Here is a 27848-nt window from a genome sequence, read left to right on the forward strand (position 1 = left end):
CTATTGAAAAAACGCCGATTTTTAAAAAGTGTTTTTGCAAAAAAAAGGAATAAAAATTGGTTTTACGGAATTCGCACAAAGAGGGTTCATTGCAGAAAGGCCTCACGAGCCTGGCGAACCAAGTCTGAGTCAAAACGGATAATTAGGGACAAAGTTAGAGCATTTTAAAGTTGGCGAAAACCCCTCAAAAACCACAAATTTTTCAGCCTATTTTTGTCACGTTTTACAAAAAAAAAATTTTAAAAAATATTTTTTCTTTATTCGCACAAAGAGGGATCTTTGCAGAAAGTCCTAACGAGTCAGAAAAACATAGGCTGAGTCAAAACGGATGATTAGAAAAAAAGTTATAGCAATTTAAAAATAACGAAGTGTCAAAAAAACGCTTCAAAACAACCGAAAATTTAAGGGTTGAAAAAACGCCAATTTTTGGCATGTTTTGCAAAAAAAACCCCTTAAAAAATGTGTTTACAGAATTTTCACCAAAAGAGATTTTTTTCAGAAACTCCTAACGAGTCAGAAAAATGTAGTCTCAGCTGAATCGGATAATTAGAAAAAAAGTTATAGCAATTTAAAGTTGGGTATACGTTAAGTGCATTTTTGCATTTCAAAAATGGCCTGATCTAGGAGCCATTTCTAGGCATTTCTGGGCAATTTTGACGGTTATGACGTCATTTTTCAAAATTTTTTCAAAATTTTTTCTTTCTTGCCTAAATGATATTTTTCAAAATCCTTTGAACTGGAGCATCTCTGGGACTCACCAGAAGTAATTTTAGAATAAAAAAAAAATTTTTGAAAATTTTTTTTCAAAGTTGAAAAAAATTGAGAAAAAAATTTTTTTTCACGTTGCCGAAAAAGATTTGGCTTTCTAAACAAATCAGAAGTGTATAAGAAAAAAATTAGCCGAATGGGATAATTAGGGACAAAGTAAGAGCAAAAATTCCAAAAAATTTATTAAAAAGAAAAAATATGTGTGCAAATTTAACATGAAAAAAAATGCAAAAAATTTTTTCTTCATGACGCCCTTATAGGTCTAAGTTTATATACTCTTTTGGAGTGTAAATCCAAAAAAATGGGCAGAATTGGATAATTGGGGAGAAAGTTAGAGCAATTTAAATTTTGACTATTGAAAAAACGCCGATTTTTAAAAAGTGTTTTTGCAAAAAAAAGGAATAAAAATTGGTTTTACGGAATTCGCACAAAGAGGGTTCATTGCAGAAAGGCCTCACGAGCCTGGCGAACCAAGTCTGAGTCAAAACGGATAATTAGGGACAAAGTTAGAGCATTTTAAAGTTGGCGAAAACCCCTCAAAAACCACAAATTTTTCAGCCTATTTTTGTCACGTTTTACAAAAAAAAAATTTTAAAAAATATTTTTTCTTTATTCGCACAAAGAGGGATCTTTGCAGAAAGTCCTAACGAGTCAGAAAAACATAGGCTGAGTCAAAACGGATGATTAGAAAAAAAGTTATAGCAATTTAAAAATAACGAAGTGTCAAAAAAACGCTTCAAAACAACCGAAAATTTAAGGGTTGAAAAAACGCCAATTTTTGGCATGTTTTGCAAAAAAAACCCCTTAAAAAATGTGTTTACAGAATTTTCACCAAAAGAGATTTTTTTCAGAAACTCCTAACGAGTCAGAAAAATGTAGTCTCAGCTGAATCGGATAATTAGAAAAAAAGTTATAGCAATTTAAAGTTGGGTATACGTTAAGTGCATTTTTGCATTTCAAAAATGGCCTGATCTAGGAGCCATTTCTAGGCATTTCTGGGCAATTTTGACGGTTATGACGTCATTTTTCAAAATTTTTTCAAAATTTTTTCTTTCTTGCCTAAATGATATTTTTCAAAATCCTTTGAACTGGAGCATCTCTGGGACTCACCAGAAGTAATTTTAGAATAAAAAAAAAATTTTTGAAAATTTTTTTTCAAAGTTGAAAAAAATTGAGAAAAAAATTTTTTTTCACGTTGCCGAAAAAGATTTGGCTTTCTAAACAAATCAGAAGTGTATAAGAAAAAAATTAGCCGAATGGGATAATTAGGGACAAAGTAAGAGCAAAAATTCCAAAAAATTTATTAAAAAGAAAAAATATGTGTGCAAATTTAACATGAAAAAAAATGCAAAAAATTTTTTCTTCATGACGCCCTTATAGGTCTAAGTTTATATACTCTTTTGGAGTGTAAATCCAAAAAAATGGGCAGAATTGGATAATTGGGGAGAAAGTTAGAGCAATTTAAATTTTGACTATTGAAAAAACGCCGATTTTTAAAAAGTGTTTTTGCAAAAAAAAGGAATAAAAATTGGTTTTACGGAATTCGCACAAAGAGGGTTCATTGCAGAAAGGCCTCACGAGCCTGGCGAACCAAGTCTGAGTCAAAACGGATAATTAGGGACAAAGTTAGAGCATTTTAAAGTTGGCGAAAACCCCTCAAAAACCACAAATTTTTCAGCCTATTTTTGTCACGTTTTACAAAAAAAAAATTTTAAAAAATATTTTTTCTTTATTCGCACAAAGAGGGATCTTTGCAGAAAGTCCTAACGAGTCAGAAAAACATAGGCTGAGTCAAAACGGATGATTAGAAAAAAAGTTATAGCAATTTAAAAATAACGAAGTGTCAAAAAAACGCTTCAAAACAACCGAAAATTTAAGGGTTGAAAAAACGCCAATTTTTGGCATGTTTTGCAAAAAAAACCCCTTAAAAAATGTGTTTACAGAATTTTCACCAAAAGAGATTTTTTTCAGAAACTCCTAACGAGTCAGAAAAATGTAGTCTCAGCTGAATCGGATAATTAGAAAAAAAGTTATAGCAATTTAAAGTTGGGTATACGTTAAGTGCATTTTTGCATTTCAAAAATGGCCTGATCTAGGAGCCATTTCTAGGCATTTCTGGGCAATTTTGACGGTTATGACGTCATTTTTCAAAATTTTTTCAAAATTTTTTCTTTCTTGCCTAAATGATATTTTTCAAAATCCTTTGAACTGGAGCATCTCTGGGACTCACCAGAAGTAATTTTAGAATAAAAAAAAAATTTTTGAAAATTTTTTTTCAAAGTTGAAAAAAATTGAGAAAAAAATTTTTTTTCACGTTGCCGAAAAAGATTTGGCTTTCTAAACAAATCAGAAGTGTATAAGAAAAAAATTAGCCGAATGGGATAATTAGGGACAAAGTAAGAGCAAAAATTCCAAAAAATTTATTAAAAAGAAAAAATATGTGTGCAAATTTAACATGAAAAAAAATGCAAAAAATTTTTTCTTCATGACGCCCTTATAGGTCTAAGTTTATATACTCTTTTGGAGTGTAAATCCAAAAAAATGGGCAGAATTGGATAATTGGGGAGAAAGTTAGAGCAATTTAAATTTTGACTATTGAAAAAACGCCGATTTTTAAAAAGTGTTTTTGCAAAAAAAAGGAATAAAAATTGGTTTTACGGAATTCGCACAAAGAGGGTTCATTGCAGAAAGGCCTCACGAGCCTGGCGAACCAAGTCTGAGTCAAAACGGATAATTAGGGACAAAGTTAGAGCATTTTAAAGTTGGCGAAAACCCCTCAAAAACCACAAATTTTTCAGCCTATTTTTGTCACGTTTTACAAAAAAAAAATTTTAAAAAATATTTTTTCTTTATTCGCACAAAGAGGGATCTTTGCAGAAAGTCCTAACGAGTCAGAAAAACATAGGCTGAGTCAAAACGGATGATTAGAAAAAAAGTTATAGCAATTTAAAAATAACGAAGTGTCAAAAAAACGCTTCAAAACAACCGAAAATTTAAGGGTTGAAAAAACGCCAATTTTTGGCATGTTTTGCAAAAAAAACCCCTTAAAAAATGTGTTTACAGAATTTTCACCAAAAGAGATTTTTTTCAGAAACTCCTAACGAGTCAGAAAAATGTAGTCTCAGCTGAATCGGATAATTAGAAAAAAAGTTATAGCAATTTAAAGTTGGGTATACGTTAAGTGCATTTTTGCATTTCAAAAATGGCCTGATCTAGGAGCCATTTCTAGGCATTTCTGGGCAATTTTGACGGTTATGACGTCATTTTTCAAAATTTTTTCAAAATTTTTTCTTTCTTGCCTAAATGATATTTTTCAAAATCCTTTGAACTGGAGCATCTCTGGGACTCACCAGAAGTAATTTTAGAATAAAAAAAAAATTTTTGAAAATTTTTTTTCAAAGTTGAAAAAAATTGAGAAAAAAATTTTTTTTCACGTTGCCGAAAAAGATTTGGCTTTCTAAACAAATCAGAAGTGTATAAGAAAAAAATTAGCCGAATGGGATAATTAGGGACAAAGTAAGAGCAAAAATTCCAAAAAATTTATTAAAAAGAAAAAATATGTGTGCAAATTTAACATGAAAAAAAATGCAAAAAATTTTTTCTTCATGACGCCCTTATAGGTCTAAGTTTATATACTCTTTTGGAGTGTAAATCCAAAAAAATGGGCAGAATTGGATAATTGGGGAGAAAGTTAGAGCAATTTAAATTTTGACTATTGAAAAAACGCCGATTTTTAAAAAGTGTTTTTGCAAAAAAAAGGAATAAAAATTGGTTTTACGGAATTCGCACAAAGAGGGTTCATTGCAGAAAGGCCTCACGAGCCTGGCGAACCAAGTCTGAGTCAAAACGGATAATTAGGGACAAAGTTAGAGCATTTTAAAGTTGGCGAAAACCCCTCAAAAACCACAAATTTTTCAGCCTATTTTTGTCACGTTTTACAAAAAAAAAATTTTAAAAAATATTTTTTCTTTATTCGCACAAAGAGGGATCTTTGCAGAAAGTCCTAACGAGTCAGAAAAACATAGGCTGAGTCAAAACGGATGATTAGAAAAAAAGTTATAGCAATTTAAAAATAACGAAGTGTCAAAAAAACGCTTCAAAACAACCGAAAATTTAAGGGTTGAAAAAAACGCCAATTTTTGGCATGTTTTGCAAAAAAAACCCCTTAAAAAATGTGTTTACAGAATTTTCACCAAAAGAGATTTTTTTCAGAAACTCCTAACGAGTCAGAAAAATGTAGTCTCAGCTGAATCGGATAATTAGAAAAAAAGTTATAGCAATTTAAAGTTGGGTATACGTTAAGTGCATTTTTGCATTTCAAAAATGGCCTGATCTAGGAGCCATTTCTAGGCATTTCTGGGCAATTTTGACGGTTATGACGTCATTTTTCAAAATTTTTTCAAAATTTTTTCTTTCTTGCCTAAATGATATTTTTCAAAATCCTTTGAACTGGAGCATCTCTGGGACTCACCAGAAGTAATTTTAGAATAAAAAAAAAATTTTTGAAAATTTTTTTTCAAAGTTGAAAAAAATTGAGAAAAAAATTTTTTTTCACGTTGCCGAAAAAGATTTGGCTTTCTAAACAAATCAGAAGTGTATAAGAAAAAAATTAGCCGAATGGGATAATTAGGGACAAAGTAAGAGCAAAAATTCCAAAAAATTTATTAAAAAGAAAAAATATGTGTGCAAATTTAACATGAAAAAAAATGCAAAAAATTTTTTCTTCATGACGCCCTTATAGGTCTAAGTTTATATACTCTTTTGGAGTGTAAATCCAAAAAAATGGGCAGAATTGGATAATTGGGGAGAAAGTTAGAGCAATTTAAATTTTGACTATTGAAAAAACGCCGATTTTTAAAAAGTGTTTTTGCAAAAAAAAGGAATAAAAATTGGTTTTACGGAATTCGCACAAAGAGGGTTCATTGCAGAAAGGCCTCACGAGCCTGGCGAACCAAGTCTGAGTCAAAACGGATAATTAGGGACAAAGTTAGAGCATTTTAAAGTTGGCGAAAACCCCTCAAAAACCACAAATTTTTCAGCCTATTTTTGTCACGTTTTACAAAAAAAAAATTTTAAAAAATATTTTTTCTTTATTCGCACAAAGAGGGATCTTTGCAGAAAGTCCTAACGAGTCAGAAAAACATAGGCTGAGTCAAAACGGATGATTAGAAAAAAAGTTATAGCAATTTAAAAATAACGAAGTGTCAAAAAAACGCTTCAAAACAACCGAAAATTTAAGGGTTGAAAAAACGCCAATTTTTGGCATGTTTTGCAAAAAAAACCCCTTAAAAAATGTGTTTACAGAATTTTCACCAAAAGAGATTTTTTTCAGAAACTCCTAACGAGTCAGAAAAATGTAGTCTCAGCTGAATCGGATAATTAGAAAAAAAGTTATAGCAATTTAAAGTTGGGTATACGTTAAGTGCATTTTTGCATTTCAAAAATGGCCTGATCTAGGAGCCATTTCTAGGCATTTCTGGGCAATTTTGACGGTTATGACGTCATTTTTCAAAATTTTTTCAAAATTTTTTCTTTCTTGCCTAAATGATATTTTTCAAAATCCTTTGAACTGGAGCATCTCTGGGACTCACCAGAAGTAATTTTAGAATAAAAAAAAAATTTTTGAAAATTTTTTTTCAAAGTTGAAAAAAATTGAGAAAAAAATTTTTTTTCACGTTGCCGAAAAAGATTTGGCTTTCTAAACAAATCAGAAGTGTATAAGAAAAAAATTAGCCGAATGGGATAATTAGGGACAAAGTAAGAGCAAAAATTCCAAAAAATTTATTAAAAAGAAAAAATATGTGTGCAAATTTAACATGAAAAAAAATGCAAAAAATTTTTTCTTCATGACGCCCTTATAGGTCTAAGTTTATATACTCTTTTGGAGTGTAAATCCAAAAAAATGGGCAGAATTGGATAATTGGGGAGAAAGTTAGAGCAATTTAAATTTTGACTATTGAAAAAACGCCGATTTTTAAAAAGTGTTTTTGCAAAAAAAAGGAATAAAAATTGGTTTTACGGAATTCGCACAAAGAGGGTTCATTGCAGAAAGGCCTCACGAGCCTGGCGAACCAAGTCTGAGTCAAAACGGATAATTAGGGACAAAGTTAGAGCATTTTAAAGTTGGCGAAAACCCCTCAAAAACCACAAATTTTTCAGCCTATTTTTGTCACGTTTTACAAAAAAAAAATTTTAAAAAATATTTTTTCTTTATTCGCACAAAGAGGGATCTTTGCAGAAAGTCCTAACGAGTCAGAAAAACATAGGCTGAGTCAAAACGGATGATTAGAAAAAAAGTTATAGCAATTTAAAAATAACGAAGTGTCAAAAAAACGCTTCAAAACAACCGAAAATTTAAGGGTTGAAAAAACGCCAATTTTTGGCATGTTTTGCAAAAAAAACCCCTTAAAAAATGTGTTTACAGAATTTTCACCAAAAGAGATTTTTTTCAGAAACTCCTAACGAGTCAGAAAAATGTAGTCTCAGCTGAATCGGATAATTAGAAAAAAAGTTATAGCAATTTAAAGTTGGGTATACGTTAAGTGCATTTTTGCATTTCAAAAATGGCCTGATCTAGGAGCCATTTCTAGGCATTTCTGGGCAATTTTGACGGTTATGACGTCATTTTTCAAAATTTTTTCAAAATTTTTTCTTTCTTGCCTAAATGATATTTTTCAAAATCCTTTGAACTGGAGCATCTCTGGGACTCACCAGAAGTAATTTTAGAATAAAAAAAAAATTTTTGAAAATTTTTTTTCAAAGTTGAAAAAAATTGAGAAAAAAATTTTTTTTCACGTTGCCGAAAAAGATTTGGCTTTCTAAACAAATCAGAAGTGTATAAGAAAAAAATTAGCCGAATGGGATAATTAGGGACAAAGTAAGAGCAAAAATTCCAAAAAATTTATTAAAAAGAAAAAATATGTGTGCAAATTTAACATGAAAAAAAATGCAAAAAATTTTTTCTTCATGACGCCCTTATAGGTCTAAGTTTATATACTCTTTTGGAGTGTAAATCCAAAAAAATGGGCAGAATTGGATAATTGGGGAGAAAGTTAGAGCAATTTAAATTTTGACTATTGAAAAAACGCCGATTTTTAAAAAGTGTTTTTGCAAAAAAAAGGAATAAAAATTGGTTTTACGGAATTCGCACAAAGAGGGTTCATTGCAGAAAGGCCTCACGAGCCTGGCGAACCAAGTCTGAGTCAAAACGGATAATTAGGGACAAAGTTAGAGCATTTTAAAGTTGGCGAAAACCCCTCAAAAACCACAAATTTTTCAGCCTATTTTTGTCACGTTTTACAAAAAAAAAATTTTAAAAAATATTTTTTCTTTATTCGCACAAAGAGGGATCTTTGCAGAAAGTCCTAACGAGTCAGAAAAACATAGGCTGAGTCAAAACGGATGATTAGAAAAAAAGTTATAGCAATTTAAAAATAACGAAGTGTCAAAAAAACGCTTCAAAACAACCGAAAATTTAAGGGTTGAAAAAACGCCAATTTTTGGCATGTTTTGCAAAAAAAACCCCTTAAAAAATGTGTTTACAGAATTTTCACCAAAAGAGATTTTTTTCAGAAACTCCTAACGAGTCAGAAAAATGTAGTCTCAGCTGAATCGGATAATTAGAAAAAAAGTTATAGCAATTTAAAGTTGGGTATACGTTAAGTGCATTTTTGCATTTCAAAAATGGCCTGATCTAGGAGCCATTTCTAGGCATTTCTGGGCAATTTTGACGGTTATGACGTCATTTTTCAAAATTTTTTCAAAATTTTTTCTTTCTTGCCTAAATGATATTTTTCAAAATCCTTTGAACTGGAGCATCTCTGGGACTCACCAGAAGTAATTTTAGAATAAAAAAAAAATTTTTGAAAATTTTTTTTCAAAGTTGAAAAAAATTGAGAAAAAAATTTTTTTTCACGTTGCCGAAAAAGATTTGGCTTTCTAAACAAATCAGAAGTGTATAAGAAAAAAATTAGCCGAATGGGATAATTAGGGACAAAGTAAGAGCAAAAATTCCAAAAAATTTATTAAAAAGAAAAAATATGTGTGCAAATTTAACATGAAAAAAAATGCAAAAAATTTTTTCTTCATGACGCCCTTATAGGTCTAAGTTTATATACTCTTTTGGAGTGTAAATCCAAAAAAATGGGCAGAATTGGATAATTGGGGAGAAAGTTAGAGCAATTTAAATTTTGACTATTGAAAAAACGCCGATTTTTAAAAAGTGTTTTTGCAAAAAAAAGGAATAAAAATTGGTTTTACGGAATTCGCACAAAGAGGGTTCATTGCAGAAAGGCCTCACGAGCCTGGCGAACCAAGTCTGAGTCAAAACGGATAATTAGGGACAAAGTTAGAGCATTTTAAAGTTGGCGAAAACCCCTCAAAAACCACAAATTTTTCAGCCTATTTTTGTCACGTTTTACAAAAAAAAAATTTTAAAAAATATTTTTTCTTTATTCGCACAAAGAGGGATCTTTGCAGAAAGTCCTAACGAGTCAGAAAAACATAGGCTGAGTCAAAACGGATGATTAGAAAAAAAGTTATAGCAATTTAAAAATAACGAAGTGTCAAAAAAACGCTTCAAAACAACCGAAAATTTAAGGGTTGAAAAAACGCCAATTTTTGGCATGTTTTGCAAAAAAAACCCCTTAAAAAATGTGTTTACAGAATTTTCACCAAAAGAGATTTTTTTCAGAAACTCCTAACGAGTCAGAAAAATGTAGTCTCAGCTGAATCGGATAATTAGAAAAAAAGTTATAGCAATTTAAAGTTGGGTATACGTTAAGTGCATTTTTGCATTTCAAAAATGGCCTGATCTAGGAGCCATTTCTAGGCATTTCTGGGCAATTTTGACGGTTATGACGTCATTTTTCAAAATTTTTTCAAAATTTTTTCTTTCTTGCCTAAATGATATTTTTCAAAATCCTTTGAACTGGAGCATCTCTGGGACTCACCAGAAGTAATTTTAGAATAAAAAAAAAATTTTTGAAAATTTTTTTTCAAAGTTGAAAAAAATTGAGAAAAAAATTTTTTTTCACGTTGCCGAAAAAGATTTGGCTTTCTAAACAAATCAGAAGTGTATAAGAAAAAAATTAGCCGAATGGGATAATTAGGGACAAAGTAAGAGCAAAAATTCCAAAAAATTTATTAAAAAGAAAAAATATGTGTGCAAATTTAACATGAAAAAAAATGCAAAAAATTTTTTCTTCATGACGCCCTTATAGGTCTAAGTTTATATACTCTTTTGGAGTGTAAATCCAAAAAAATGGGCAGAATTGGATAATTGGGGAGAAAGTTAGAGCAATTTAAATTTTGACTATTGAAAAAACGCCGATTTTTAAAAAGTGTTTTTGCAAAAAAAAGGAATAAAAATTGGTTTTACGGAATTCGCACAAAGAGGGTTCATTGCAGAAAGGCCTCACGAGCCTGGCGAACCAAGTCTGAGTCAAAACGGATAATTAGGGACAAAGTTAGAGCATTTTAAAGTTGGCGAAAACCCCTCAAAAACCACAAATTTTTCAGCCTATTTTTGTCACGTTTTACAAAAAAAAAATTTTAAAAAATATTTTTTCTTTATTCGCACAAAGAGGGATCTTTGCAGAAAGTCCTAACGAGTCAGAAAAACATAGGCTGAGTCAAAACGGATGATTAGAAAAAAAGTTATAGCAATTTAAAAATAACGAAGTGTCAAAAAAACGCTTCAAAACAACCGAAAATTTAAGGGTTGAAAAAACGCCAATTTTTGGCATGTTTTGCAAAAAAACCCCTTAAAAAATGTGTTTACAGAATTTTCACCAAAAGAGATTTTTTTCAGAAACTCCTAACGAGTCAGAAAAATGTAGTCTCAGCTGAATCGGATAATTAGAAAAAAAGTTATAGCAATTTAAAGTTGGGTATACGTTAAGTGCATTTTTGCATTTCAAAAATGGCCTGATCTAGGAGCCATTTCTAGGCATTTCTGGGCAATTTTGACGGTTATGACGTCATTTTTCAAAATTTTTTCAAAATTTTTTCTTTCTTGCCTAAATGATATTTTTCAAAATCCTTTGAACTGGAGCATCTCTGGGACTCACCAGAAGTAATTTTAGAATAAAAAAAAAATTTTTGAAAATTTTTTTTCAAAGTTGAAAAAAATTGAGAAAAAAATTTTTTTTCACGTTGCCGAAAAAGATTTGGCTTTCTAAACAAATTTCGTTTAAATTTGATTAAAATTTGGAATTTTTGTAGCTTATAAGCTCCTGAACAAATAATGCTAATGACAAAACTCCCGAAAATTAGTAGTTTTTTAGCTAAATTACGTTGATTTTTAAAGAATGGGTGAAAAATAGCAAATCCTGCTGATGACTGAATATAAGAATATTATATAAGAATATAAGACTGAATATAAGACTCATGGCTTGTTGATGGCTCAAGGCTTAGTTGTGGCTCAAAGCTTAATAATGGATTAAGGCTTAGTTATGGCTGAAGTCTTGCTTTTAACTCAAGTCTGGATTACGGATCAATGCTTAAGCATGGCTCAAGGCTTGATTGTAACTTAAGGATCAATTTTATAGCTTAACGCTTAACTCTTAAGTAATTCATAAAACTTAAATAATTTAACAATTTTTTTATTTAATAATTTGCACCTACCTCAATACCCTTTTGCTCTTGGCTTGCTTGAGATTACTGTTTAAAAGTAGAAATTAGTTTTTTAATAATAAGTTCCGAATATAATAAGATTCGTAAGTTCTGATTTGGTTAATATATTCAAGCATTATTTTTTATTGTAGTTTTTGTAAATAGTTATATATCATATTGAAAATACATAAATTATACTATTTTATTGAACTGTTCATTCAGTCAGATTGATTAGCTATAAAACTAAATCAAAATTGACCTATGTTTTGACGTAACATTACAGCCCTCATGAGGGGGCCCTTAGAAAATCCTGACACTGCGTCTGCTGCAAAGTGTTTTTATATAAAATATAATAAGGAGAGATATGTATATATATATATATATATTAAATAACTAGTTATTATTAGTAACTAATTATTAGTAAGTTAGTTAGAGAGTTAGTTAGTAATTAAGTTTGTAAGTTAGTTAGTCAACTAGTTAGTAAGTTAGTAAGTAAGTTAGTCAGTAAGTTATAGTTAGTTAGTGAGTTGGTTATTAAGTTAGTTAGTTCGTAACTAAATTAAGTAGTGAGTTTGTTAGTTTATTGTTAGTAATCGTTGACTTTTTTTGATTTGAGGTAAAATTTCATTCATAGTAAAAAATAACACCATAATATGGATTGTTTTAATCCATTTTGGATGAACTAATGAATTCTTAGCATATGCTGATAGAAAAAAGAATATAACAAAGAAGAGATTGAATATAGGAGGATTACGTTCTTTATTTATTGTGACATTTTTATTTTTTTTTTATAATAATAGAAAAGTATGTACAAATTCGAATATAATTAAAATGTTTCAGTCAGAAAAATCTCAATCACTATATAGATATATTAAATATTTTTCGCATCATAAGGATATGCATTAAATCTACAATTATATTAAAGAGAAAATGTTAACTAAATATATTAAATTTTTACCAAATAATTTATGTTTTACATTTTATAGAAAGTAAAAAATACAGTTGATAATATTTTCAATTGTCCAACAATTATTTTTTTTATAAATCGTCTCACGATTGAGATAATAGTGACTATTTTTTTTTATAAATCTAGTAATACAGAAGTACCTTATATTATAACATACACTGCGTTAGGTGTTTTATATAAACTTCAAATACGGTAGAATATACTATTGTAATTATTAATAATAATATTTTTTAATTTTAATAATAAACAAAGAAGTTATATTAATATTTTAATTTAATTTTTATAATATTTTAATATAACTTTTACCTTTTAATATAATAATACAAAATATTATTATTAACAATAATAATATTCAATAATAATAGTTATAATTTTATTAAGTATAATAATAAATCAACAAATATATATTTTCTTGAAGCCTATCACAAAAATAAGATACTTATACAATATATATTAATATAATAATATCTATATAATTATAAATAGAAATTTATACATATCGGTGATTCGATGTCATTAAAAAATTTTATCCTCGAGATTGAAAAAGCACGAGGGAATTGAAAAAGAAAATTTCTATAACTAAACATTCAAGGCACAATTTTTGTCTTAACGTAATTTCTGAATTTTTTAACGCAAACTATTATAATTGGATTAAGAGTAATACATTTTTTTGGTAAAATTTAAGAAAAGTAAAATTTTTTTTAATAAAGAAAAACGAAACACAATTTTTGGCTTTTTTTCAAAAAGTGGATAAAGAATAAAAGATTTTTGTGAAATGTATATATACATAACAAGTGTTTATAACAATAAATCGTAAATTATTAAAATTTATTAATAAATTATTTATATTATTAAATTTTGTTGGAAATTATTTCTTAAATATATATTATACATATGTAGCAAATATGAAAAAGTTTCTTTTTTTTTGGCATATAAAAAACGATATTATGTTATTTTTCAATAAGTTACAATTGCTATAGTAAAATATATATAGAGTTTTAACTTTTAAATAATAAATATAGAATGGTAAAATGATGAATGATTGTAAAATATATAAATAAAATTAGCCGTTTGTGTCAAATGAAGATTGAAATTCCTGTGGTCCCTCGATGATGAATTTTTCAAAGAATAAAAGACACGTGGTAAAAACAGAAGATGATACGCCTTGCTCAATGTATTCGAACTGTGTCAATGCCATCATCTCCAATGAAGAACTACATGTTTTTCTTCATGTGGCTCTGTAAATTAAAGAACTGTTCTTAATTTCTTATTCAACTATAATTTCGTTTTTTTTATAAGTTTTATGATATTATAATTAATATTAGTAATGATAATAATTCAATATGAATTTTTAATTAAGTAAATACATTGTTAAATATAACCTATAATTTTTTGTCACATAAGTTCCCTTTTACTGAAAAACGTCACATTATATATTATATTGCAATGTTCCTGCAAACTTCCTAAAAAAATAGTATGCTATGTAGTTTGCATAATATAATTATAATAATAATAATATAATAATAACTTATTTTTCAGAATAAAATAAAAATATTCAAATAACACTTTTTCTTTTTTAAGGCCTTGTAAAAATATTTACTTCAACAATAATTATTATTATTATTTGATAATAATATTATCAAATATTGATATTATTTTTATTAATTATGTACTGTTATTATTATTATTTTAATATTATTATAATTTGCTTCTTGTTAAAACCGTTCTTTTTTAATTATTTTATTACAAAAGGCTTAAAAACTAATATTATTGTTATAATTATTTATATTTATTTCATAAATGTGATATAATTATTATTATTATTATTTTCATTAAGATTGTTAAAAAAAGTGGAATTAATTTTGTTAATTGTTATCGAATAGTTATGAATAAAGAAGAATAAAAATTTACGTTAGTTTAAAATAATAATACGTTAGTTACGTATTTTACGTTAGTTGTTTAAATTTAGTCATATATATGTTTCATATGTAAAATGTTAAAAATTATTTTAAAATAAAAATTTTAATGCAAATAAATAAGTACCTATATATATATAAAAAATTTTGTAATTTTTCATTATTGTTTTAGTTGTGAATAATACCCTCTCTGTTGTTTTAAATTAGAATACAAGGAAATTAGAGGAAAAAATAGAATAGAATTCTATTATGAAATTTATGAAACAAGTTTTGTATCTTATAAACAACTTCTTTAAGAAAAACAATAAAAAAAAAGAAATAGTTAAATTAATTGAAAATTGTGATTTTTAAACTTGAAATGACTTTTATAAAGTTGACGCATTTTATACTTCCGCTATTATCTAATAGTATTTTTTTTAATTGAGTTTTATTAACCATGTGAATTGCGTGACAAATTATTTTTTCATTGTTATTAAGCAATTCTAATTTGAAAATCATTTTTCTATTTTAAAACTTATATTTATAAGGTAGCATTTGTTTCTAAAGTAGTATTTTTTATTATTTAATTTTAAAAAATATTTTTTATTACTTAATTACAAAAAAAAAAGATTTTAAATTCTTTCATTTCAAAAGAAAAAAAGATCTTGAATTCTTTAATTTCAAAAAAAAGTATTATAGTAATAGTACTAATTTTTTCGTTCATTAAAAATTAAGTTATTCCACTTTTAAAGGTCAGGATGAAAATTAATTTTTAAGAAAGATAAAAATTTACTATTGAATAGAAAATCGCTTGACTAGTTAAGAAATGACTAATAACAAATATTCTAATAATTCAAATTAAACTTAATTTTCAATAAAAATTTTAGTGCTCATTGAGCATTAAAATTGCTTAATGAAAATTAATTTACATTATTAAGTTTTTAATTTTGAAATTTAAATTTTTTTTTAAAAATTTTAATTATATAATTAAAAAAAAACTAAAATAACTAATGTAACTAAAATACTAAAATAACTAATTATTCGTGATACCTTGGAATACTTTTTTTCAACAGTTAGCAAAAGATAGTTATTATTTATTAATAAAAGAAATGACTAATTTTAGTAAGTATAAAATGACTTAAAAAATTATTCATTAATTAAATTAATTAAAGTCAATAATTAATTCTGACGAGGTGAATTAGTTACAAGAAATTTTTTATATTTTTTCATAATCTAAAAATGAATGTAACTAATAATTTATTATTTCTAACTAATAATAATAAAAACTAATATTAACTAATATTATTATTCGAAACAATTACTAACTGTTTGCTAATTAGTTTACTATTTTTAACTATTTTAAATTAGGAGAGATTGTTAAAAGACCAATTAAAATAGATTGACTTTTTGATGATTGATTGAATTATGAAAGTGACGTGTGAATTATTCACTGTTAATATATTGATTGATTAATAATTTATTTAATGAATCCCTTGATTGATTTATTACTAATTTGAATAATTAATCCCTTCATTGATCGAATGATTGATGGACTGATTGATGGACTAACTGTTTGATCGACTGATTGATTGTCTGATTGTTTGATTGACTGATTGATTGACTGATTGATTAATTAACTGATTGATTGACTGATTGATTAACTGATTGATTAACTGATTGATTGATTGACTGATTGATTGTCTAATTGTTTGATTGACTGATTTACTGACTGATTAATTAACTGATTGATTGACTGATCGGTTGATCGATTGATTGACTGATTGATTGACTAACTGTTTGATTGACTGATTGATTGATTGATTGATTGATTGATTGATTGATTGATTGATTGATTGATTGATTGATTGATTGATTGATTGATTGATTGATTGATTGATTGATTGATTGATTGATTGATTGATTGATTGATTGATTGATTGACTAAATGTGTGACTAATTGATTGACTAACTGTTTGATTGACTGATGTACTGACTGATTGATTAACTGATTGATTGATTGTCTGACTGAATGTTTGACTAATTGTTTGATTGACTGATTGATTTATTAATTTACTGATTGATATGCAAATGAATTCATTGGCTTTTTTCAGTTGATTGATTGATTGATTGATTGTTTGATTGATTTATAAATTTACTGATTGATATGCAGATGAATTCATTGTGTTTTTTCAGTTGATTGGTAGATTGATTGATTGATTGATTAATACGTAGGCGAATTCTTTTTCTCTCTAGTGGATTAATTACTTGTTAAAAATTTATGTTTGATTTAGTGATGAATATATAGATTACTTAATTGCCTCCCTATAGTGGATTGATTGATTGAATTTTTAATTTGTAGATAAAATGACTTTATTTTTACTGGATCAAATGATTGATAAAATAATACATAATAGAATTTATGTAACGTAAATAAAATGATTGTAGGATTATTTGATTGATTGATTGATTAATTAACTGCTTGATTGACTGATTGCTTGATTGATTGATTAATCGATTGATTGATTGACTGAATGTGTGATTGACTGATTGATTGACTAACTGTTTGATTGACTGATTGATTGATTAAATGTGTGATTGACTGATTGATTGACTGATTGATCAACTGATTGATTAATAAAAAAAATTTTTGTTTTGCAAAAAAAATGTAAAAATACAATAAAATTTAAAAAAAAATTTTAATTCCTTAAATACTAACCTTTTTTGAAGGGTAAGAATTTCTCTGATTTTCGTTTTTTGATTTGGTTTTGTTTTTAATTTCTCAATCTGATGAAATAGCCTCTTGAAATATTGATGGGAAATTATTCCATAATGAAACGAATCTTATCTTATTTGACGAGTCCTTTTTAATCTCTCTCATCTTTTTTCTTTCGAGCATTTTTTTGGCAAAATATCATTGACCCTTTTGCTTTAAAAGTTTCCTCGTGCGAAAACCACGAAATCCAGCTTGAATTCTTGTTGCCGCTTGTTGCTCCTGTTGGTGTCTCTTGCGCACCAAAAACCCACGTATTCCAGCTTGTATTTTTGTCGCCGATTTTTCCTCCAATGAATTTTTCATTGAATCATTGTCACTCATTAATGTCGGTGGACTGTAACAATTACTAGTGACATCATCATAATCACTGTCGCTATTGCCCTTCGATGAATAATTATTTGATTCCTTCAATTGTTTTCGTACACGATAGCCGCGAAAGCCAGCTTGAATTTTTGTCGCTGCCTTGTTTGCCTTCATTTCCTCTTCGGTGGCTTTAGTCATTTAAGAGAAAAACTAAAAGAAAAATAATCCTTTCCTTTCGTTATTTTTTTTTTTTTTTTTTGTTCACTTGGACAATTATTTTCCTCTCACTTGACAATTGTTCTTTATTGTCACTTTTATTTTCTTGAAATTATTTTCAAAAAAGTTTTTTCGACTGCAAACTAGTTTGAAACTAGTTTAAAACTAGTTTCAAACAAATTTTTCAAACAATTTTTCAATCTGGAGTAAATATCGAAAAATTCCAATATTTAACGATCAGCAGTATTTTACTATTAAAAAAAAAATATAATAAATATCTTCTTTTTTCGAATTTGAAAATTTTTCACAAGTAAAAATTTTATTTTTTCTCCAGTATTCCTAATTTTCTTCGTCTTATTTTTCTTAGAAAACTTTTTTATCTCGTAGAATTTTTTTTTGTTGGCAAATATTAATGATGAAAAAAAACTAACTAATGAACACTGAGAATTTCCTTTTTTCACAAAGTTTCGTACAACTCGAGATGTGGAGTGAAACTAGAAGCAACAGGCGCTCGCAATTTAATGTATATAGGAGACGCGGCTAATATAAGCAAACGCATGCGCATTATGGATTATATCGAATAATTTTTTTTTATTAACAATTTAAAAATTCATTTTTCAAAAATTTATTTTTAACTATTTATTTAATTATTCGCTTCCATTTTAATTTGTTTACTATTTAAATATTTCTATTTCGTTAATTCTAATTGCTCGTAATATTTTATATATCATTACTTTAGTATTATAGAATTTTTTTTTATTAATTCCTGTGAGGTATCGTTACTTGATTATTATTTTTAAAAATTTTAATAATATTTTTCTCAAGTATTCAATTATCCTCATATTTGAAATTCTTTGAAAGATATAATTCAATTATTTTTATAAACTTCGTTTATAACAAAATTCTTCATAGGAATTCAATTTATTATCAATGCAATTTTAATAAAATATCTCGAACATTTTTTTTAAATTCAATTATTCTCAAAAATTTTTTTAAAATACTTTATAAATTTCAATTATTCTCAAAAATTTTTTAAAAATACTTTATAAATTTCAATTATTTTAAAAATTTTCAATTAAAATTACTTGAAGGACATTTTAACCATTATATTATTAAAAAAAACTATTATTTTTTTAAAAATTTAAATAAATTCTTAAAAGTAATTCAATTATTTTAAAAAATTTTTAATAATTTTTTTCCAAACAATTCAATTATTTACTTAAATTTTGATAAAATTTTTCGAAACATATTTAATTATTTACAATGCAATTTTAATAAAATATCTCGAACGGATTCAATTATTTTGAAAAATTCTAATAAAATTTTTTTAAAAAAATTCAATTATTCTTAAAAGTTTTGATAAAATTCTTTGTGTATTTCAATTATTTTTGAAATTTTAAATTTAAACTACTTTAAGGATATTTGAACCATTATTATTAAAGAAACTCTATTATTTTTTAAAAAAACTCAAATAAATTCTTAAAGATAATTCAATTATTTAAAAAAATTCTTCTAACATTTTTTTGAAGATTTCAATTATTTACATAAGTAATAAAATTCCTTGATGAGAGAATTTAATTATTTTAAATTCAATTTTAATAAAATTTCTCGAACGGATTTAATTATTTTTAAAAATTGTCATAAAATTTTTCTTAAAAATTCAATTATTTTAAAAAATTTTGATAAAAATCTTTGTAAATTTTAATTATTTTTCAAATTTTCAATTAAAATTACTTGAAGGACATTTGAACCATTATATATTATTAAGGAAAACTCTATTATTTTTTTGCAAATTTAAATAAATTCTTAAAAGCAATTCAATTATTTAAAAAAGTTCTTATAACATTTTTTGGAAGATTTCAATTTTCTATTATTTTAAAGATTTTCAATTAAAATTACATTATTTCCAAGAAATTCAAAGAAATTCTTCAAAAATGAAATAATTATTTACGATAACTTTAATAAAATTCTTTAAAAGAATTTCATTTTTTTCAATAATTGTAATAAAAATTTTAAATAACAATTATTAATAAACTTCAATTATTTTAGAAACTTTAAAGAAATTCCTCATAAAATTCAACTACTTTCGAAATTTTCAATAAAAATTATTAAAAAATGCGAATATAAAAATTCTATTATTTTTAAAAAGTTCAAATAAAATTCTTCAAAAATAATTCAATTATTTTCAAAAATTTTATTAACAGTTTTTGTAAGATTTCAATTATTTTTTATTAATTTACAACATAATAATAAAAAAATCAATTATATTGTTTAATTATAATAATATAAGAAATAAAAAAAAATTATGATTAAATTTTTCTTCTTTCTTTATTTGAAAATAAATTGAAAAAAATTTTTAATAAAAATTGATAAAAAGAAATGACGCAGTAGTTTTTATTTTCAGAGAGATAGAAAAAAAAATTAAGAATGAAATTAAGAATTTATTTTCATTGATTGATATGAAGGGAATTTAAGAATCAAGGGTGAATCCTCTTCGTGGAATGTTTTACGTTTATATATAAAAGAGCAGAGCTACATAATACGCGCGTGTGTGCTTGTATTTGTTGAAGAGATTAATTTTGCAGAAGAAATATTCTCTATGCGCCAGAATTGATGTAGGTTATGAAATGTTTTCTCTTCTTGTTTTGGCTAATGAACAATTTTTATTTTTTTTATTTATATTATTTTCTTTCTTCAATCAAGTCAATTTTATTATTTAACGAAATTATCATAAAAATGGTCGCAGTTCTGTATACTTTCGGATTTAAAACAAAGTGCAATAAATTTTTTCAATTTTAATTCGAATTTTTTAAATTCTTTTTAAATTCAAATATTTTTAATATTTCAATATTTCAATATTCATCTCGAGGTGAAGTATTAGTTAAATTTAAATTATTTTTAGTCGACATTTTGAATTTTTTCATTCAAATTAATTTTAATAGGTAGGGTCAATATAAGAATTGAACATAAACTCAAAATTTAAGGCAAAGATCAAGTCAATTATTAAGTTAAATTTGAATTAAAAATTTAAGCCAAAAATCAGAGGTTAAAAGGCGAACGTAGCCTTAAAATTTAGGTCAAATTTTAGAGATAGAAAACATAACCTATTTATAGAAGAAAACACAAAATAATCGCAAATTTAAAATCCTTCAAAAATTAGTAGTTCTCCCTTGGGGGGGGGGGAAGAAGTTCGAAAATCTGACGAATAGAAATATTTTTTTCAAATCATACATCAATTATAATAAATATTTTCCCTGATAAGAGGTGTGAAGTTTTGTTATTTGACGCCGAAGAAGTAATTATATATGTATATGTGGCGATAAAGCGTGAAAATAGGAGTCATTTGGAAATAATGTTAAACGCGCGATTCGCATGTTAAATACTACGTCATAATTACCTCTCTCTCTCTCTCTCTCTCTTGTCACCACTCACAATATTACGTCACTTACAGGTGTGCTTTTCCTCTTCATACTCGTATATTATCTTATTTTATAAACGCACGTGTTGCGCCTGCATCCATTATATTATTCTCGTTTGCACTATGACAGTATGGTTGATGTGATCGATAAAATAAAATTTATAATACACACGTTCATTTATTAAAGTGAAGAAAAGAGAGAAAAAAGAAGGAGTTAAAATAAAAATTGACCTTGACGAACATTGATATTAACTTTATCGAAGTGCTTAATGACGTCACATCCGCATTGTCCACAACGTCACGTGTGATTACGTTCATATCAGATATATATCGACACGTCAAAGGAAGAGTGACGAGATTTTTTTTCTCAGTCCACATCGTTGGACATATACTATATATATGGTGAAAATAGAATGAAGAATAATAAAGGTCATTGATTGTTCCCTGACCCTCAATTCCTGGTAACGATAAATTGACCGCAATTAGAGTTACGGCTATGACTGCGATAGGGATTTTAAAAATATTTTGTTTTTCACTTTTACATACTCTTCTCTTATTTGTGTGCGCATTAATAGGTTACGGTCAATGTTTTTCTTTGGTCATTTTTACCATAATCAAATAAATAAAATAGTAAAATTTATTTTTTTCCACCATATTGGATCCGCTATTTTGAATTTTTTAGAACCGACATCATATTTAAAATCAGCGACCCCGAAAACCCCGTAGTAACAAGTTGCAGGACAATAGATTCATTATTAAAGAAGTTTTCCGCCATATTGGATCCGCCATTTTGAATTTCGAGAAACCGACATCAAATTTGTAACCAGCGACCCCGAAAACCCCTGAGTAACAAAATTAAGTTGAATTCAATTAATTTTTGAAAAATTGTCCGCCATATTGGATCCGCCATTTTGAATTTCGAAAAACCGACATCATATTTGTAATCAGCGACCCCAAAAACCCCTGAGTAACAAATTTCAACCGAATCTAATGAGTTTTTAGAAAAATTGTCCTGAGTAACAAAATTAAGATCAATTCAATTAATTTTTGAAAAATCTTCCGCCATATTGGATCCGCCATTTTGAATTTTGAAAAACTGATATTGGATTTGTAATCACCGACATCGAAAACCCCTTAGTAACAAAATTGAGGTGAATCGAATTAATTTTTGAAAAATCGTCCGCCATATTGGATCCGCCATTTTGAATTTCTAAAAACTGACATCATATATGTAATTATAAAAATTTATAAATTAATTCTATAATAATTTATCAAATAAATATAATAACAAATAACAGTAATTTGAAACCAAAATTAAAACAAAACAATAATTGAAAATAATCTTTATATATTTATTTAAAAAATTAACTATAATAATTTGAATGTTCTTTTATTCATTCAATTTATTATTATTATGCAAATTACAAAATTTTATATTTTCAAATATAAATTTTTTAAATAATTTCATAATCAAAATTTAAAAAATTTACTTATTAAGTACAAAATTAATTATTAGGTACTGTTCTCGGTACTGTTCATATTTTCAAAATTTTTTTTTAAATTTCACGAAAAAATTCAATTATTTTCTAAAACTTTAATAAATCCTTCTAAACAATTCAATTATTTTTTTAAATAGTAAAATCTTTACCAAAATTCAATGATTTTCAAAAAAATTTTAATTGAATTCCTTTGGATGAATTCAAATATATTTAAATATTTCTATAAATTTCAAATATTTCCTAAAATTTTAATAAATTCTTCGAAACAATTCAACTTTTTTTATAAATACAAAAATTCTTTGCAGGAATTAAATTATTTTTAATCGAATTTAAATAAAATTACACGAAAGAATTTAATTTTTTTTTAAATTTCCATAAAATGCAATTTCAACAAGTATTTAAAATTCTCTCAAAATAATTCAATTATTCTCAAAATATTTTTAAAAAAATTCTATATCAAAATTAAATTTCTCTCTATGCAATTTTTAAATATATTCGTCAAAAAAATTGAAAAAATTCAATTATTTTCAAAAAATAATAAAATTCTTGTGATGAATTCAATTACTTATTTTGAATATACTTAATTTTAATAAAATTCTTTAAAAAAAATTTCATTATTTTTAAAACAACTTTAATTGAATTTCTCAAAAAAATTTCATTATTTTCAAATATTTCTATAAAATTTTGTTAAAATTCTTCGTAACAATAATTTAATTATTTCTTAAAATTTTAATAAATTCTTCGAAACATTCTAATTATTTTTCTAAATAATAAAATTCTTCCGCAATAATTAAATTATTTTTATAAATAGTAAAATCTTTTGATGGAATTCAATTATTTTCAAAACAATTTTAATTGAATTCCTCGGATGAATTTAAATATTTTTAAATATTTCCATAAATTTCAATTATGTACTAAAATTTTAATAAATTCTTCAAAACAATTCAACTATTTTTATAAATAGTAAAATTCTTCGCAAGAATTCAATTATTTTCAATTCACTTTTAATAAAATTCTTCTTCATAAAATGCAATTGCTTTCAAAATTTTCAATTAAAATTATTAAAGAAACATCATTAGTTTAAAAAAAAAATTCAAAGAAATTCTTTAAAAGAATTTAATTAGGATTTTTAAAAATTTTAATAATTCTTTGCGAGAATTCAGTTATTTTTCTAAATAATAAAATTCTTTGAAGGAATTCTATTATTATCAAATTTGTTGTGATAAAATTCTTTGCAATAACAATTCGATGATTTTCAATACATTAATTTTAAAATTGAAAATATTTGAAAAGAATAATTATAAAAAAGTTAAGAAACAAAAAGCAAACATCTAACTTCAAACTGTGAATAGATTACCGGAACATGTACTTTGTTATTTTTATTATTAATTAATTAATGTTATAATTATTTTTATTTTATAATTAATTCAAAATTGTAATGACAAATAGAAATCATCACTTCTTTTCATTAAAAGACTTAAATTTTGTTAAATATTATGTTGTGTCAAATTGAAATTATGCAGATTTTTGTTCTGTACTTCTAAAGAAAATTAGAAAATTGTTAAACAACTGTGATTAAGAAATAGAAAATTTATTTATTTTGCATTATTTTTGTCTATGAATCACAATTTTTTTAACAAAATTATTATTTTGTTTTAGAAAAAGGAAGAAAAATATTTGCACAGTTCTTATTTTTAATCTTATTTTTGGAACAGAATTTTCCACAGGAATTAAGACATTCAAAAATTTTAAATTCAAACCTTTTTTAAATTAACTTATAAAAGTATTTGTTATAAAACATGAAGATATCGATTGCTCCGAGTCGAAGACTCGGAGTGATCGATATCTTCATGTTTTCTAATAATTAAAGATGACCGAGAGATAAAATCATTATTTTATATTATAAGAACAAACAAATTCTACTATCGATCTGAAAACTGCAAAGTAAAGAATATTTTTAGTTAAATCATACTTTCACGTTCTCTATACAAATACATCGACCTAAAAGATCAAATTGGGACAACCAAGTTTGTAGAAACTAATCTTTAATCTTTGTCAACCTTTTTCTAAAAAAAAAAAACTTCTCGGTATTTTGTTTTGTATCTTTTATTACAATTTTCAATTTCGCATTTATTATCAGATGATGTCAAGCGCGCGCAATATAAAAAGTAATAAAACACACATTAATACAATGTCTCGGATGGTGTAACTAAATAAGTAATAAAAACACGAGAAATTTAGTTGAAATACACATAAATAAAAGCCATTTTACTACATATCTAGTTTATGGGCAATTATGCCAATGTGCATTTGTGCAAGCAATTCCAATTGTACATCCGTCATGAATGGAAACGACGCTCATCTAATTTTCAGTCAACGATCGAACGATTTCAGTTTACACTCCCTATATACCATATTTTCTTTTCATTTATGTTTCTGACAGCTTCTTACATAGAGATTCATTGAAAAAATCTCGAAAACTCATTTTCTTTATATTTTTTATGAATACATTCATCAAGTTCCTATAGGAGTAGGTGTGTCTTCAGTTAAATTTAAATCCATCGATGCTGTTGACAAATTTTTATTTAGGTCATTATGTTGATGAACAATATTATGGAATTTAGTATTTTTAATTTTGAAGTATGCTACTGCAAGTAGTAAAAATAAATACAAACAAACTCTTTATTTATTTGAAGGTCTAATATAATATAATATATTATTTTAATATAATATTTTTTTATTGTTCCCACGTCGAAAAATTCCATGGAAGTATCCCCCGGAAATTTCATGGAACTTCTACATGGAATTTCCCTGGAGTTTCCATGGAAATTCTGCAAGTTTTTTATTTTAAAAATATTTTAACATTTCCAGGATTGTCATAGGTCAGGAAAATCAGAGAAAAGTCAGGGATTTTGTTTATTAAAGTACTGGAAAAAATTGAATTTATGCGAAGTTACAAATATGATTGGAGAAATTCAATTATTTTCAAAAGTAATAAAATTCTACGACTAGCAGAAATTCAATTATGTTCAAAAATTTTTTTAAAATGACACATCAAAATTTCAATTAACTTTCAAAAGTAATAAAATTCTTCTCCAAAATTCAATTATTTTCAAAAAATTTAAATAAAATTCTTAGCAAAATTTCAATTAATTTCCCAAAAAAAATTTTACCGAGATTCAATTATTTTCATGAATAATAAAACTCATCATAGAATTTCAATTATTTTTAATACAATTTTAATTTCAATTCTTTTTGAAATTAGTGGGATTTTTTAATATTGTAATTTAATATTATTTCCAAAATTTTAACGCAATTGTTAGAAATAAAGCAATATATCTAGATAAATTTCTTCCAAAAAATTCAATTGTTTTCAAGAATTTTAATAAAATTTTTTGCAAAATTCAATTATTTTCATAGATAACAATATTAATCACGAGAATGAAATTATTTTCAAGAGTTAGAAAATTCTTTTCAAAAATTCAATTTTTTTCAAAAGTTAAAGAAAAAATTCCATTATTTTCATAAATAATCAAATTTTTTTTTATAAAAATTCAATTGTTTTCAGGAATTTAAAAAATTTTTTTACAAAATTTCAATTATATTTATAAATAATAAAACTCTTCTCAAAAATTCAATTATTTTCAAAAATTTTTATAAAATTCATTGCAAAATTTCAATTATTTTCAAAAATTTTCCTCAATTCAATGATTTTCAATAATTTTAATAATATTTTCCAAAAGAATTTAATTATTTAACAAAATTTTTTAAAAAATTCTACGTCAATATTTAATTATTTTTATAAATAATAAAATTCATTTTAGGAATTCAATTTTTTTCATAAAAATAATAAAACTCATTGGAGAATTTTAATTATTTTTAATACAATTTTAATCGAATTCCTCGAAAAATGTATTTATTCTTTATAATTTCACTAAAATTCGTGGAAAGAATTCAATTATTTATAAATCCGTTGATAAAATTCTTTATGAGGATTCAATTTTGAAAAACATTTATTTATTCAATAAATTATTTATTTTTTTATTTAAATAATTGAATTCTCGTAGAATTTTCTGTAATAAAAAATTATTTAAAAATGAATATCAGTTAAAATTTTACATAATAATTGAATTGAAGCATTATAGCATGAATTTAAAAAAATAATTGATTTTTGAATATTTTTGAAAATAATTACATTTTTTGACGAATTTACCTAAAATTGTAATAAAAATAATTGAAATCCTATGAAAAATTTTATTATTTATGAAAATAATTGAATTCATGTGAAAAATTTTATTACTTTTAAAAAGAATTGAATTCTTGGGACGGATTTTATAAAAATTTTTGTAAATATATAGTTTAATTTTTTTTTTTTTGAAAAATTTTATGGAAATTTAAATTATTACAAAACATGAAGATATCAATAACTCCGAGTCTTCGACTCGAAGTGATCGATATCTTTATGTTTTATAATAATATTCTTATAATTTGTTGAATTTCATAAAGGTTTAAATTTGAAATTTTTTGAAAATCTTAATTCCTATATGGAACGATAATAATGATTAATTATTTATTTAAAAAATAATTTATTGGTGTTTTGAAATAATTTTACTATTAAAAAAATTCGTAATTATAATGTAATAGAACAGTTTTTTGAGTATCTAATAATTTTTAGAGTGAATCAGAATATTCTTTAGGGTCAGGGAAAAATTCAAAATTTTGTCCGGAAATCAGGGAAAAGTCAAGGAAATTCTGTAAGTTCTTTATTTTAATAATAAAATAATAATAATTATTATAATAAATAATAATAATAATATAATAAATAATAATTTGTTGGTATTTTGATTAAAATCTAATAATAAGCTTTGTTGCAATTTTTTTGCAAAATGCGTATTTCATTCAAGTTTTGCAAAAAATTGCAACAAAGCTTATTATTAGACTCTAATCATAATAGAAAAGTTAAAATATAATATTAAAATATAAAACTTGCAGAATTTTCACGGAATCTCCAATGAATCTTAATATTTCATGAAAATGATGTGAATATAAATGTAATATTTGAATGAGTAATGAGTCATATATTATAGTATATGGATTGTTTAATTAAACTAATTCAATATCAATTTGTCATGGAAAATATTGGCCTGCCGTTAGGCCCCTAGAACCACGAGTTCAATAATCCAAACGATGAGTCGCTTATTTAGGCAAGCAAACAAAAATTTATTGTGCAATACATTCCGCATTCATTAGAGTTTAATTTGTAGGGTCAATTAATCATTGCTTGAGCATAAATATTGTTTTTTCATATCAATTCTTTTTTTTCGTGGAACTTTGGTAAAATTGACAGATACATTTATTTACCAGAATCATATCACAGTCAATTAGTTGCATAACA

The 27848-nt window shown here is 25.3% G+C and overlaps 1 protein-coding gene across 1 annotated transcript; it reads right to left on the minus strand.

Annotated features, from left to right (window-relative positions):
* Positions 1-13178: 13178 nt before the first annotated feature.
* On the minus strand, positions 13179-18035 carry LOC122498413 (abnormal spindle-like microcephaly-associated protein homolog). Its single transcript, XM_043606128.1, has 2 exons — positions 16961-18035; positions 13179-13587 (listed from the first exon to the last, which is right to left on the minus strand). The coding sequence occupies exon 1, from the start codon at positions 17516-17518 to the stop codon at positions 17156-17158; it is 363 nt and encodes a 120-aa protein (XP_043462063.1). The 5' UTR covers positions 17519-18035; the 3' UTR covers positions 13179-13587; positions 16961-17155.
* Positions 18036-27848: the final 9813 nt, after the last annotated feature.

This window comes from Leptopilina heterotoma, unplaced genomic scaffold, assembly GCF_015476425.1.
Source record: "Leptopilina heterotoma isolate Lh14 unplaced genomic scaffold, ASM1547642v1 Lhet_15, whole genome shotgun sequence".
NCBI lineage: Eukaryota > Metazoa > Arthropoda > Insecta > Hymenoptera > Figitidae > Leptopilina > Leptopilina heterotoma.

Excerpts from the sequence above, each read along its gene's own strand:
- LOC122498413 (XM_043606128.1), bottom strand. The coding sequence starts at position 17,518 with ATGACTAAAGCCACCGAAGAGGAAATGAAGGCAAACAAGGCAGCGACA.